At 44.8% G+C, this 16,397-nt stretch overlaps 1 protein-coding gene across 1 annotated transcript in view; it reads left to right on the forward strand.

The window, feature by feature from the left end:
* Positions 1-16,133, forward strand: part of LOC142217829 (histo-blood group ABO system transferase 2-like) — a 56,109-nt gene extending 39,976 nt beyond the window's left edge. Inside the window, exons 6-7 of the mRNA XM_075286149.1 lie at positions 12,501-12,629; positions 15,449-16,133. Of these exons, the coding sequence (XP_075142250.1) occupies positions 12,501-12,629; positions 15,449-16,133 (814 nt within the window). The remainder of the gene's footprint in view (positions 1-12,500; positions 12,630-15,448) is intronic.
* The last annotated feature ends 264 nt before the right edge of the window (positions 16,134-16,397 follow it).

Genomic DNA, 16,397 nt, shown 5'->3' on the forward strand with positions numbered 1-16,397 from the left:
GCCCAGTTTGGACCAATTCATGGTGGAGGGAGCCTCTAACCAGCCCAGTTTGGACCAATTCATGGTGGAGGGAGCCTCTAAAAAACCCAGTTTGGACCAATTCATGGTGGAGGGAGCCTCTAACCAGCCCAGTTTGGACCAATTAATGGTGGAGGGAGCCTCTAACCAGCCCAGTTTGGACCAATTAATGGTGGAGGGAGCCTCTAACCTGCCCAGTTTGGACCAATTAATGGTGGAGGGAGCCTCTAACCACCCCAGTTTGGACCAATTCATGGTGGAGGGAGCCTCTAACCAGCCCAGTTTGGACCAATTCATGGTGGAGGGAGCCTCTAACCAGCCCAGTTTGGACCAATTCATGGTGGAGGGAGCCTCTAAAAAACCCAGTTTGGACCAATTCATGGTGGAGGGAGCCTCTAAACAGCCCAGTTTGGGCAAATTCATGGTGGAAGGAGCCTCTAACCAGCAGAGTTGTGGGAAAGCAGGGTGGAGGGAGCCTCTAACCAGCAGAGTTGGTGGAAATCAGGGTGGAGGGAGCCTCTAACCAGCAGAGTTGGGGGAAATCATGTTGGAGGGAGCCTAGTATTAGCAGAATTGTGCAACGCTTATGGTGGATGAGTATGAGGATGCGGAGGAATTGGAGAGGTTGAGTACAGACATGGAGTTTCATGTTGGGGTGCTTTACACAGGTGGGCACAAAAATGAAGGCTCTATCCAGTGGTGGTTCATTTTTATCAAAGTGAGCCGGTCGGCACTCTCAGCTGACAGACGGGTGCGCTTGTCAGTGATGATGCCACCGGCTGCACTGAACACCCTCTCAGATAGGACGCTGGCGGCAGGACAGGACAGCACCTCCAAGGCATATAGGGCAAGTTCAAGCCACAGGTCCAACTTCGACACCCAATACGTGTAGGGCGCAGAGGGGTCGGAGAGGACAGGGCTGTGGTCGGAAAGGTATTCCCGCAACATGCGCCTATACTTCTCACGCCTGGTGACACTAGGACCCTCCGTGGTGGCACTTTGGCGAGGGGGTGCCATCAAGGTGTCCCAGACCTTAGACAGTGTGCCCCTCGTTTGTGTGGACCGGTGAGAACTTGGTTGCCTACTGGAGGAACTGCCCTCCCTGCCGCCAACGTCACATGCTGGAAACATCTCCATCATATTCTGCACCAATTGCCTGTGGCAAGCATTGATGCGATTGGCCCTCCCCTCTACCGGAATAAAAGACGAGATGTTGTTTTTATACCGGGGGTCAAGGATAGCAAAGATCCAGTACTGGTTGTCCTCCATGATTTTGACAATACGCTTGTCGGTTGTAAAGCACCCCAACATGAACTCAGCCATGTCTGCCACAGTGTTAGTTGGCATGACTCCTCTGGCCCCACCGGAAAGTTCAATCTCCATTTCCTCCTCATCCTCCATGTCTACCCATCCGCGCTGCAACAATGGGACGATTCGAAGTTGCCCGGAAGCCTCCTGTATCACCATCACATCATCGGACAACTCTTCTTCCTCCTCCTCCTCCTCCTCCTCCTCCATTAAACGCAGTGAAGCGGACAGATGTGTGGACCTACTCTCCAGCTGTGACGGATCGGATGCTATCCCTAACTCCTCTGTGTGATCTGAGTTATCCCTGATGTCAATCAGGGATTCTCTCAGAACACACAAGAGCGGGATTGTAAGGCTCACCATCGCATCCTCAGAGCTCACCCTCCTTGTGGACTCCTCAAAGACCCGTAGGATGTCACAAAGGTCTCTCATCCATGGCCACTCATGGATGTGAAACTGAGGCAGCTGACTTTGTGGCACCCTAGGGTTTTGTAGCTGGTATTCCATCAAAGGTCTCTGCTGCTCAACCACTCTATTCAACATCTGAAACGTTGAGTTCCAGCGTGTGGGGACGTCGCACAAAAGCCGGTGTTGTGGCACATGCAGGCGTTGCTGGAGAGATTTTAAGCTAGCAGCGGCTACTGTCGACTTGCGAAAGTGGGCGCACATGCGCCGCACTTTCACCAGTAGCTCTGGAACATTGGGGTAGCTCTTTAGGAAACGTTGCACCACTAGGTTGAAGACGTGGGCCAGGCATGGAACATGTTGGAGTCCGGCAAGCTCCAGAGCTGCTACCAGGTTCCGGCCGTTATCACAAACGACCATGCCTGGGCCCAGGTGCAGCGGCTCAAACCATATTGCCGTCTCATCGAGGAGGGCATCCCTCACCTCGGAGGCAGTGTGCTGTCTGTCCCCCAAGCTGATCAGCTTCAGCACAGCCTGCTGACGTCTACCAACGCCAGTGCTGCAACGTTTCCAACTCGTAGCTGGGGTCAATCTAACAGCGGAGGAGGAGGCGGTGGCGGAGGAGGAGGCGGTGGCGGAGGAGGAGGCGGTAGAGGAGGAGGAGGAGGGGGGTGTTCTTCTCGTGTCCCTGCCAGGAATGTTAGGCGGGGAGACGAGGTACACCGGGCCAGTTTGGGAAGCAGTCCCAGCCTCAACTACATTCACCCAGTGTGCCGTCAGTGAAATGTAGCGTCCCTGTCCGCATGCACTTGTCCACGCGTCGGTGGTCAAGTGGACCTTTGTGCAAAGCGCGGAACTAAGGGCCCGCCTGATGTTGAGTGACACGTGCTGGTGCAAGGCGGGGACGGCACACCGGGAGAAGTAGTGACGGCTAGGGACGGCATAGCGAGGTGCCGCAGTTGCCATCAGGTCCAGGAAGGCGGGAGTTTCAACAAGCCGGAACGCCAACATCTCCTGGGCCAGCAGTTTAGCGATGTTGGCGTTCAAGGCTTGCGCGTGTGGGTGGTTAGCAGTGTATTTCTGCCGCCGCTCCAATGTCTGAGAGATGGTGGGTTGTTGTAAAGAAACGCCTGATGGTGCCTTTGATGGTGCAGGAGAAGGAGATAAGACAGGACCAGGGGAGGATGAGGTAGAAGTCAACAAAGTGGCGGAGGCAGATGAAGTGGTGTCCTGGCTCGTCCTCTGGAGTGCATCGCCAGCACAGTCAGCAGTGGCAGTGGCAGAGGCAGAGGCAGAGGCAGTGGCAGTGGCGTGAACGGCAGGCGGCCTTTGTCCTGCCGTTGCTGCCTGCCACTGATTCCAGTGCTTGGATTCCAAATGACGGCGCATTGAAGTGGTGGACAGGTTGCTCTTCTCAGAGCCCCTAATCAATTTCGAGAGGCAAATTGTGCAGACAACACTATATCTGTCCTCGGCGCATTCCTTGAAAAAACTCCACACCTTCGAGAAACGTGCCCTCGAGGTGGGAGTTTTTCGGGGCTGGGTACGAACTGGAACATCTTGGGAGATTCCGGGTGTGGCCTGGCTTCGCCTAAGCTGCTGACCTCTGCCTCTGCCTCTAGCTACCCTTTTTGGTGCTGCACCTGCCTCAACATCCACACTACTTTCCCCGCTTGACATCCCCCCTGTCCAGGTCGGGTCAGTGTCCTCATCATCCACCACTTCCTCTTCCAACTCCTGTCTCATCTCCTCCTCCCGCACAATGCGCCGGTCAACTGGATGCCCTGACGGCAACTGCGTCACATCATCGTCGATGAGGGTGGGTTGCTGGTCATCCACCACCAAATCGAACGGAGATGGAGGAGACTCTAGTGTTTGAGCATCTGGACACAGATGCTCCTCTGTTAGGTTCGTGGAATCGTGACGTGGAGAGGCAGGTTGAGGGACAATGAAAGGAGCGGAGAACAGCTCTGGGGAGCAGGGACAGTTTGGGTTATTGTTCTGTAAAGCTTCGGAATTTTGGGAGGAAGGAAGACAAGACTGTTGGGTAATAGGAGGAGAGGAGGCAGAGTCTGACTGGCTGCTGGACAATGTGCTGTAAGCGTTCTCTGACAGCCATTGCAAGACCTGTTCCTGGTTCTCGGGCCTACTAAGGTTTGTACCCTGCAGTTTAGTTAATGTGGCAAGCAACCCTGGCACTGTGGAGTGGCGCAATGCTTGCTGCCCCACAGGAGTAGGCACGGGACGCCCTGTGGCTTCACTGCTACCTTGCTCCCCAGAACCATTCCCCCGACCTCGCCCACGGCCTCGTCCACGTCCCTTTCCGGGAGCCTTGCGCATTTTGAATTCCTAGTTAGAAATTGGCACTGTATACCAGTAGTAAAAATTGTGGGTGCACGTAACCCCAATATATTCTTTGAATTCCCAGTCAGAAACTGGCACTATATGGCAGTAGCAAGAAATGAGGGTATTTGTATTCCCAATATACTCTTTGAATTCCCAGTCAGACAATGGCACTGTATACCAGTAGTAAAAATTGTGGGTGCACGTAACCCCAATATATTCTTTGAATTACCAGTCAGAAACTGGCACTATATGGCAGTAGCAAGAAATGAGGGTATTTATAACCCCAATATATTCTTTGAATTCCCAGTCAGACAATGGCACTGTATACCAGTAGTAAAAATTGTGGGTGCACGTAACCCCAATATATTCTTTGAATTCCCAGTCAGAAACTGGCACTATATGGCAGTAGCAAGAAATGAGGGTATTTGTATTCCCAATATACTCTTTGAATTCCCAGTCAGACAATGGCACTGTATACCAGTAGTAAAAATTGTGGGTGCACGTAACCCCAATATATTCTTTGAATTACCAGTCAGAAACTGGCACTATATGGCAGTAGCAAGAAATGAGGGTATTTATAACCCCAATATATTCTTTGAATTCCCAGTCAGACAATGGCACTGTATACCAGTAGTAAAAATTGTGGGTGCACGTAACCCCAATATATTCTTTGAATTCCCAGTCAGAAACTGGCACTATATGGCAGTAGCAAGAAATGAGGGTATTTGTATTCCCAATATACTCTTTGAATTCCCAGTCAGACAATGGCACTGTATACCAGTAGTAAAAATTGTGGGTGCACGTAACCCCAATATATTCTTTGAATTACCAGTCAGAAACTGGCACTATATGGCAGTAGCAAGAAATGAGGGTATTTATAACCCCAATATATTCTTTGAATTCCCAGTCAGACAATGGCACTGTATACCAGTAGTAAAAATTGTGGGTGCACGTAACCCCAATATATTCTTTGAATTCCCAGTCAGAAACTGGCACTATATGGCAGTAGCAAGAAATGAGGGTATTTGTATTCCCAATATACTCTTTGAATTCCCAGTCAGACAATGGCACTGTATACCAGTAGTAAAAATTGTGGGTGCACGTAACCCCAATATATTCTTTGAATTACCAGTCAGAAACTGGCACTATATGGCAGTAGCAAGAAATGAGGGTATTTATAACCCCAATATATTCTTTGAATTCCCAGTCAGACAATGGCACTGTATACCAGTAGTAAAAATTGTGGGTGCACGTAACCCCAGTATATTCTTTGAATTCCCAGTCAGAAACTGGCACTATATGGCAGTAGCAAGAAATGAGGGTATTTGTATTCCCAATATACTCTTTGAATTCCCAGTCAGACAATGGCACTGTATACCAGTAGTAAAAATTGTGGGTGCACGTAACCCCAATATATTCTTTGAATTACCAGTCAGAAACTGGCACTATATGGCAGTAGCAAGAAATGAGGGTATTTATAACCCCAATATATTCTTTGAATTCCCAGTCAGACAATGGCACTGTATACCAGTAGTAAAAATTGTGGGTGCACGTAACCCCAATATATTCTTTGAATTCCCAGTCAGAAACTGGCACTATATGGCAGTAGCAAGAAATGAGGGTATTTGTATTCCCAATATACTCTTTGAATTCCCAGTCAGACAATGGCACTGTATACCAGTAGTAAAAATTGTGGGTGCACGTAACCCCAATATATTCTTTGAATTACCAGTCAGAAACTGGCACTATATGGCAGTAGCAAGAAATGAGGGTATTTATAACCCCAATATATTCTTTGAATTCCCAGTCAGACAATGGCACTGTATACCAGTAGTAAAAATTGTGGGTGCACGTAACCCCAATATATTCTTTGAATTCCCAGTCAGAAACTGGCACTATATGGCAGTAGCAAGAAATGAGGGTATTTGTATTCCCAATATACTCTTTGAATTCCCAGTCAGACAATGGCACTGTATACCAGTAGTAAAAATTGTGGGTGCACGTAACCCCAATATATTCTTTGAATTACCAGTCAGAAACTGGCACTATATGGCAGTAGCAAGAAATGAGGGTATTTATAACCCCAATATATTCTTTGAATTCCCAGTCAGACAATGGCACTGTATACCAGTAGTAAAAATTGTGGGTGCACGTAACCCCAATATATTCTTTGAATTCCCAGTCAGAAACTGGCACTATATGGCAGTAGCAAGAAATGAGGGTATTTGTATTCCCAATATACTCTTTGAATTCCCAGTCAGACAATGGCACTGTATACCAGTAGTAAAAATTGTGGGTGCACGTAACCCCAATATATTCTTTGAATTACCAGTCAGAAACTGGCACTATATGGCAGTAGCAAGAAATGAGGGTATTTATAACCCCAATATATTCTTTGAATTCCCAGTCAGACAATGGCACTGTATACCAGTAGTAAAAATTGTGGGTGCACGTAACCCCAATATATTCTTTGAATTCCCAGTCAGAAACTGGCACTATATGGCAGTAGCAAGAAATGAGGGTATTTGTATTCCCAATATACTCTTTGAATTCCCAGTCAGACAATGGCACTGTATACCAGTAGTAAAAATTGTGGGTGCACGTAACCCCAATATATTCTTTGAATTACCAGTCAGAAACTGGCACTATATGGCAGTAGCAAGAAATGAGGGTATTTATAACCCCAATATATTCTTTGAATTCCCAGTCAGACAATGGCACTGTATACCAGTAGTAAAAATTGTGGGTGCACGTAACCCCAATATATTCTTTGAATTACCAGTCAGAAACTGGCACTATATGGCAGTAGCAAGAAATGAGGGTATTTGTATTCCCAATATATTCTTTCAATTCCCAGTCAGACAATGGCACTGTATACCAGTAGTAAAAATTGTGGGTGTATATAGCCCCAATTCTATTGCTAGGGGACTTGCAGGGTATTTCTGGGGTGAAGGTGGGGGGGCACACCGTTGGAACGGGTATCGGGGTATATATCGGGTATACGGGAATACACTGACAGTGTATTCCATTCAGGATCCTGGGAAAGCTGGGTTGCGGCGATTGAGCCCGTCAGTGCCACGTTACACTGACAAGCTTCTCCCTGGAATTTAGCTCTTATAAGAGCTGTTGGTTGTCTTCTCCTTCCTATCCTAGCCTGTCCCTGCCTACCCAGAATCTAAGCCCTAGCTAGCTGGACGGAAACCTCCGTCCTCGGTGAATTGCAAGCTCAGAATGACGCGAAGCTGGGCGGCGCTGTTCTTTTAAATTAGAGGTCACATGTTTTCGGCAGCCAATGGGTTTTGCCTACTTTTTTCAACGTCACCGGTGTCGTAGTTCCTGTCCCACCTACCCTGCGCTGTTATTGGAGCAAAAAAGGCGCCAGGGAAGGTGGGAGGGGAATCGAGTAATGGCGCACTTTACCACGCGGTGTTCGATTCGATTCGAACATGCCGAACAGCCTAATATCCGATCGAACATGAGTTCGATAGAACACTGTTCGCTCATCTCTAAACGGGATCCCTAATGATTGGATCCCTTTAAAGGGGCTCTATCAGCAAAATCATGCTGATAGAGCCCCACATATGCATGAATAGCCTTTAAAAAGGCTATTCAGGCACCGTAAAACTACCCCCCCCCCCCCCCCCGTTTTAAAATAGAACCCTAAAAAAGAATATGATCTACTTACGCATCGTGCACGCTGAGCGGGCATTCAGGGTGTGTCTTCTTCTTCATCCACGTCTCCTCTTCCTCCGGTCCCGTCCTCCTCCGGCGCTCGCGAACTGACACGGATAAAAAAAAAATGGCTTGGGCACCTGCGCAGTAGCCGTAGTAGAAGCCGCATGCTACTGTGCATGCGCCCAGGCCATTTTTTTATATCAGTGTCAGTTCGCGAGCGCCGGAGGAGGATGGGACCCGAAGACATCGGAGGAAGAAGAGGCGTGGATGGAGAAGAAGACACACCCTGAATGCCCGCCCAAAGGCTATTAAAGGCTATTCACGCATATGTGGGGCTCTATCAGCATGATTTTGCTGATAGAGCCCCTTTAAGGAGATCTGTTTCCTTCCCCACTTATTCAGCTGTTCTCCTGCTCCTTATCTTTAATTTCACTGCTTGTTTACCTTATATCTCCATATTATAATGTATCTGCATACTACATTATAAAATAAAAATACTGCTATTTTATAATGCATTGGTGATCAGAACCCCTGGGGTTCAAAAAAGCTAAAAAATTACAATATAAAAAATAAAATAAAAGTATTAAAATGAAATAACTCTCTAAGGGTATAACACCTCTAAAAGCACACATACCAAGCTGCTTATGTTAACAGTCTTCATCGGTCCCGTAGTGTGTTTGCAACCCAAATACAAAATCAATAGGAGTAGCCTGAGCTATATGGGTTCACTGTCCAACTACTGTGTATTTAGTTTAGTGTTTGCAACTGTGATATTTTTTCTGGCTTATTTCTGAGCTTCTGTGGGCAGGTAGTCTCTTCCCTTTAGCCCTGTTGGTGGCAAAAGGCCAGTATCTTCAGGGTGGGGGTTGATACACCTGTCTTTTTTGTCTTTGTAAACTCATAGTATGTTAGATAATCCAGCATAACAACATGTTGTGGTTGAGGGAGTTGAGTTAGTTTAATGGCACAGGGAAAGATTTGTATTAATCTAATTCCCCTAAAGATCTTCTCCTACTCTACTCCTATTGATTTTGTATTTGGGTTGCAAACACTCTACTATATGGGACCAATGGTTACTGCTAACATAAACAGTTTGGTGTGTGTGTGTGCTTTTAGAGGCTGATATAGAAGTTTTTTTGTGACACGTTGTACTTGGTGTTTGCTGTACATTTGGGTCAACAAGTTTTGTTTTTATTTATGAAAAAAATAGGACATTTGGTGAAAATTTTGAAAAATATCCAATTTTCAAGTTTTGAAATTATCCTCTTTTCATATAGAGTCACTCCACTCAAATTAAGATAAAATAAGATAATCCTTTAATAGTCCTACAATGGGGAAATTTCAGTATGTTACAGCAGCATAGTAATACAGATACAGGATAATACACAGTAATACAGTATATTATGGAAGTAGACACGCACAAGCTGAGAAGAGAAGTTATACTAGGAATCCATAGCAGCTAAGGAACAGAAGAAGAAAGAAGGAAGACTTCATAATCATAATCATTAGTTTTATGTACGGAGTGATCTTCACTTGTTCTTATGTAGATTATTCAGCCTGATCTCAGTTGGAAGGAAAGACTTCCGATCGATAGCGCTCCTTCTCACACTTGGGGTGAAGCAGACGGTCACTTACAGTGCTGCTAAGTGCCATTAAGGTCTCATACATGGGCTGGGATTTATTCTCCCCATGGAGCTCACCAAGGACAGTGTCCTTCTGTCACCCACCACCTGTACTGGGTCCAGGGGGCTCCTCAGGACAGAGCTGGCCCTTCTGATCAGCCTGTCAAGTCTATTCCTGTCTCTGGTTGATATAATGCTCCCCCAGCAGGCCACACCGAAAAGGATGGCTGAAGCAACCACAGAGTTGTAAAGGCCCTAAGAAGTGGCCCCTGGACTCCGAAGGCCCTCAGCCTCCTGAGCAGGTAGAGCCTACTGTGACCCTTTCTATGCAGTGCCTCCAGGTGATCAGCCCAGTCTAGCTTATTATTGAGGAGCACAACCAAATACTTATAGGTCCTGACTATCTCAATGCATGTCCCTTGGATCTCCACGGGGGTCGGAGCACATCTCCGCTTACTAAAGTTCACCACCATCTCCTTGGTCTTCCCAGTATTAATCCTGAGGTGGTTCCACTGGCACCATTCAACAAAGTCCCGGTTTAAGTCTCTGTATTCCCTATCGTCGCCATCAGTGATAAGGCCGGCTATAGCAAAGTCATCGGAGTACTTCTGTAAGTAACAGCTGGATGAGTTGTGCCTAAAGTCAGCAGTGTACAGTGTGAAGAGAAATGGGGCAAGAACTGTACCTTGTGGTGCCCCCGTACTACAGATCACAGTGTCAGACACACAGTCCTGGGCTCTCACATACTGAGGGCGGTTTGTCAGGTAGTCTAGTATCCAGTTGGACAGGTCCTGGTCCACATCTCCAAGGTTCAGCTTCTCCCTCAATAGCCCTGGCTGAATGGTGTTGATCGCACTGGAGAAATCAAAGAACATTATTCTCACAGTGTTTCTGGGTTTCTCCAGGTGAGAGAGAGCTCTATGAAGAAGGTGGATGATGGCGTCATCTACCCCAATGCCCGGTCAATAGGCAAACTGGAGGGGGTCCAGAGCGGGGCATACTAGAGGGCGTAGGTGTGTCAGGACCAGTCTCTCTAGGACCTTCATCAGGTGGGAAATTAGTTAATAAACACAATTTACCAGATCTCTGCTTTATGTTGACATCAAACTTTAAATGTTCATGTAAATTTTTGGACTTTATGAGGCTTGCAGTCTAACAGAAACTTTCAAGAGAATTTCCGGAAAAAATTTTTTAAGGTACTAATTCAGTTCCAAATGGGCTTTTAAGGGTCTTTGTATTAGAAACCCCATAAATTGCCCCGTTTTCAAAACTTCACCACCAAAACAATTTAAGACAGCATTGGAGAAGTTTATTAACCCTTTAAGCTCTTCACAGAAATTTAAACAAAACAAAGGTATAAAATATACATTTCAATTTTTTTGAATACTATATTAATCTAACCCTAAAATTTGCACATTCACAAGGGGTTAAAGGAGAAAATGCATCCCATAGTGTGTTGTACAATTTCTCTCAAGCATAAAAATACCCCATGTGTTGATGTATCCTGCGCTGTGGGCTCATGACAAGACGCAGAAAGGGAAGGAGCGACATTGAACTTTAAGAGGGCAGATTTTACTTGAATCATTTTCAGGGTCCATGATGCATTTGTAGAGCAAATAAAGTACCAGAACAGTAAAACCCCCATTAAATTGTCCCATTTCAGAAAATACACCCCTCAATTAATTTATTAAAGGGTTCAATGAGCACTTAGCATTTTGACCGTACAGATAGTATTTACTACCATTGGGACATTAAAAGAAAAAAATTACTCTTGCCTGTTAAATGTTTTTTTAGCCCCAAATTTCTCATTTTCATAAGAGAGAAAAAGCACCCCACAGTATTACACAATTTCTCCTGTATGTAGCAATGCCCCATATGTGGTCATACACTGCTGTAAGGGTACATGGCAGAGATTGGAACAGAGGGAGCGCTATTTGTCTGTTGGAGGGCAGCATTTACTGTGATCAGTTTCAGGCACCATGTTGCAAATGCAGAGCTCCTGAGATACCAGAGCAGTAGAAACCCTGGAAATTTAACGCCATTTCGGAAACTAGACCCCTCAAGAAATGTATCAAGGGGTATAGTGAGTATTTTGAACCTATAGATGTTTCAATTGGGCCGTGAAAATAGAAGATGAATTTTTTTTTCCGTTAAAGTGTTTTAACTCCAAACTACTGGAAGTCCGGATGTTTCGTTTGTACTGTGGGTTCTTTAAAAAAAAAAAAAAAAAAAACATATGAAAACAGGGATTTTATATTGTGACCATACAAGAGTGAAAATGTGTTATTTGACTGGCGGCATCTTTCTGCCTGTCACAGGTGTTTCATGCGATCATCTCTAGTAATAATTAGAGATGAGCGAACACTGTTCGATCGAATAGATATTCGATCGAATATCAGGCCGTTCGAGGTATTCAATTCCAATTGAATACCACGAGGCAAACACACTAAAAATTTGTATCCCCTCCCACCTTCCCTGGAGCTTTTTTTGCACCAATAACTGTGCAGGGGAGGTGGGACAGGAACTACGACAACAGAGGCATCGAAAAAAAATCGGAAAAAGTAATTGGCTGGCTAAATCAGGTGACCTCCAATTTATACAAATGGTGGATTTAACATTCGGTTTATTTGAGACTGTGAACTATGTGACTGTGAGACAGGGTTAGATGTACAGGCAGGGTTAGCTAGGGATTACCTTTATTTAGGTGGGAATGTTACTCACCCAGATCTTTGGGGCTCTATCTGGTCGGGATCTTGCACTAGCTGACTTTTTCCCATAGGAATGCATTGACCAGCGTTGATTGGCCGAATGCCATACAGAGTACAGCATTCAGCCAATCAACGCTGGTTCTGCCGGAGACTCGTCTGTGAGGAGGCAGAGTCTAAGATCAGACCAGAATGGAGACTGCTGTGGATCGATCTTAGACTCCACCTCCACCGGCAGAACCAGCGTTGATTGGCCGAATGCTGTACTCTCTATGGCATTCGGCCACTACTGTGACTGAAATATCCAGTGGAATAAATCCACAGTAATTATTGTTTTCACTACATTAGAGTGCTGTCATTTTGGGGTTTTTTTAGATAGATATTGTCATTCTAATTTTGGCTCTCTCTGTTTTTTCAATAGACAAATGGCTCTCTTTGTTCTCACTCCCTGGCTTGCCCCAATCGTCTGGAATGGAACTTTTGACTTGAGCGTTTTGGATAAACAACACAATAATACAAGAATTGGACTCTTTGTATTTGCTGTCAAAAAGTAAGTAATCTAGAATGGAGCTGCTTGAGATGCCTTTCATAGTTTTCTTTTGAGACAAGTTTTTAGAGTGATAAGTGCACATCACATAATAAGCAAACCCTGAAAGGAGGAACATGGAGATGGTAAAAAACACATGAATAACGTTCCTCTATCCCGTCCCATCCCGTCAGTTCTTCTTTAAAGCTAAGGCTACAAGAAGCAAATCACAGTTAAAAAAAAAATAAAAAAATTTCGTAGTAGACTAAAAAAAATTTTAAGGCTACGGTCCCACATATCAAGACGTAGCATACGTAAGTTTTATGTGGCTGACAGTGTTATGTCGCGTGGGGGGGGGAGGGGGTAATATACTCAGCCAAGTGGGATTAATCTTAGATATGGATTCCATTTGTGGCTGATTGATACATACCCTTGATTGTCTGCAATCACATACACAGCCCTTCTTTGCATACAAGTGTGAAACTCGTTAACTCAACATGGGAGACCCTAAATGGATGTGTATGTGAACCTTTCTATCAGAGTATGGCTCCACCAAATCATCAAAAGGCATGTGGTATTATGATGATACTTTATAAGGGGAGCATCTACAGTCGCACCGATAAATTCCTTGCGTTTGCAAGACTGGGGTGGACACATCCAGGCAATACACAGTATTTTGGAAGCAGTGAAAAGGTCCAGACACTGAACTCCCTACCCAAGGGGATCTGTTGGGTCATTCCTGGTGTCTACACGATGGGAACATCGCCACGAACCCCGTCATTCTACTCGTCTGATACTAGTTATCCGGCGAGGAATTATGTTCCTAGGATGTAGGGTGCAGCCTCTTCTCCTGGTGACATCACACAGGGAGGAAACTAGGACAGATATAGGTTCTCAGACCAAGGAGAGAGACTAGACCTTTTTATCCTGTGAGAGATGTGAGGACACATGTCGTTTTTGCCCCTGGGACTAGCAGTAGAAGCCTCAGCAAACCAAACTGCAGATTAGTTTGGTATCCTTTTTCGCTTTTAATCCCATTTTATTTTTCTGTACTGTATTCCTTGTTTTTACCTGTATTTGCTTGACCATCCGCCAATGTGTATTTAGTACACGTTAGTGGGTAATACTGACCCACTCGAGTTAATAAATATATAAAATTTATAAAGCTCATTTCATGTTATCCTATGAACCCAGGCACTCACAGGTTTGAGTAAGAGGTGTAAGAGGGGCGATGGGAGAGAGGCCAAGCGGCTTGGCAAAGCGGTATCCTTCACAGATCCCACAATGTGGATGTTTATTTTTTATATTGTGCCCCCCATAAGGTCATAATAGGACTTTGGGATGCATTTTAACATTTTTGAGGGAGCTTATTTCCCCTGTAACTGTGGATAATACTCTTAGTCCTAAGTTCAGGATGAATACAGCCTCCTGATCATAACTGCAGGGCTGATCTGGGTTCTCTAGGACGCAGTATTACAGTTTCTGGTCTCCAATGGATCGCATAACTGCCAGGTAAGAGGGGAGCCACATCATGGCGGCTCTCATATCTATATACACAGCACTCATTGAGTGCTATGAACAGAGCAGTCAGGAAAGCAGGAATGGTAATAGAGAGAAGTATCAAGACATATAGTGACATTTGAATGGAATCTGAGGACTTTTATATCTCAGGTCCCATAATTTAGGACCTACAGGCAAGGCAATCCTGGGTAAGGAGAGAGAGGGAGAGAGGAAAGACTGGTACATAGAATACACCTAATCACCAGTTTCTGGAAAAAAAACACATTAGCAGACTCACCCTACATTGTGTGGAAGCTGTTGATTTGCATTTGCATCTTTTTCCAGTAAAGTTAAAAACACTTGGACCTGCAACCATGTATCTGCTGGATCTTTACCTGCAACTACCAGCAAGGGCCCTTCCAAATTCTAACTGGCTCAGGAAGCTTGAAGATCATTAAGAAATACCAATGTGGGAAAACTACCAACACTATTAGGTACCCTGAAGGCCTCCTCAGCTCTGCACTAGCCCAGGAGGTGAACTGAAGGAGTTTGAGCTTGCTCACAATCGTCGCAAATGCTTCTTCAACTACCCCATCCTGTGAGTTCCTTTCAACAAGTTGCTGCAGACGTCATAACTATGACCCTCCAGTTGGTCCAGCTTGTAACACAAGAAAGACCCCAGAGAAGACAACACAATTTGAAGACTATTAGATTGTATTTCCTAGGGGTTGATGGAGGCTGAACTTCAAGAATCATTTTATCTGGTAGGCCCAAGGAACTTCAATCCAACCTTGTTAGTACTGTTTGAGTAGACAAAGCATAGACTGATTCCAGGAGGCAGGCTATGAAGTCACAATAGATGTCACAAACTTCAAAGCTACTGGCCTTCTATATATAGGATGTAGACTGTATATAGGGCATAGACTACAGAGCAACTATACACAAGTTATAGACCAACTGCATGCAGGGAACTCATTGTGGAACTATAACAGGTTACATTCACATTGCATTTTACAGTTTCTCTTTGAGGTGTATGACAAAGATTTCTCGGTATATACCTCCACCTTATGGCTCCAATATGTGCCACTATATAGATAAACAGTCTAATCTATCACGCATAGGCTCTTATTGTAATGAGAACTTTCTAAGATTCACCCTTCCATCTTTTCACAATACCCATATCAAAACTGTCCCCAGGAGTGCAGATGACTGCCCAAAGTGGATCATAAGAAGTATTATATTCAATTTTTGATCCTGTAATGTTTCTGTAAGCTAAAACATAAAATGTTGAAAACAGGTTACAGTCTATTATAGTAATAATGGTGTAAATGTTCTCCTTTCAGGTATATTCGCTTTCTTCAGCTATTCCTAGAGACTGCAGAGCGTTACTTCATGGTTGGCCACAAAGTTACTTACTATGTGTTCACTGACAAAGTCGATGAAGTAGTTAAACCCAAAATGGCTGATGGTCGCATCCTACAAATTCACAATGTAGTTGCTGATAAACGCTGGCAGGACGTGTCCATGAGAAGAATGGAAGTCCTCACAGTCTACACCAAGAAGCATATGCCAAATGAGATAGACTATCTGGTGTGCGCCGATGTAGATATGGTATTCACTGATCACGTAGGAGTCGAAATACTCGGAGACCTGGTAGCTGCGATACACCCAGGATTTTTCCTTTCTGACCGAGAGTCTTTTACTTATGAGGACAGACCAATATCTGCAGCATATATACCCCAAGGGGAAGGAGACTTCTATTATGCAGGTGCTTTGTATGGTGGAAAACTGGACGAAATTTACAAACTCAGTACAACATGCCAGAATGGTATTATAGAGGACAAGAAAAAGAATATTGAAGCTTTGTGGCAAGAAGAATCTCATCTCAATAGATATCTAGTGTACAATAAACCTACCAAGCTCCTTTCTCCTGAATATATCTGGGACACGAACTTGCCTTATGAAGAATTCATCAAGAAGAAGCGGTTCGTAATAGTGAACAAAAACAAACGAAAAATCACGCGCTAAAATACTGTGATATGACATAGCGTGAAGGAAATAAGTATTTGAACCCTTGCCGATTTTGTACATTTGCCCAGTGACAAAGGCATGAACAGTCTATAATTTTAAGGGTAAGTTAATTTTAACAGTGAGAGATAGAATATCAAAAATAAAATCCAGAAAATCAAATTGAATAAACTTTTAAATTTGCATTTTGCATAGAGAAATAAGTATTTGATCCTCTACCAACCATTAAGGGGATATTCACACAGCGGAAACCTTTTCCGCCAT

Source organism: Leptodactylus fuscus, chromosome 9 (genome assembly GCF_031893055.1).
Source record: "Leptodactylus fuscus isolate aLepFus1 chromosome 9, aLepFus1.hap2, whole genome shotgun sequence".
Taxonomy (NCBI): Eukaryota; Metazoa; Chordata; class Amphibia; order Anura; family Leptodactylidae; genus Leptodactylus; species Leptodactylus fuscus.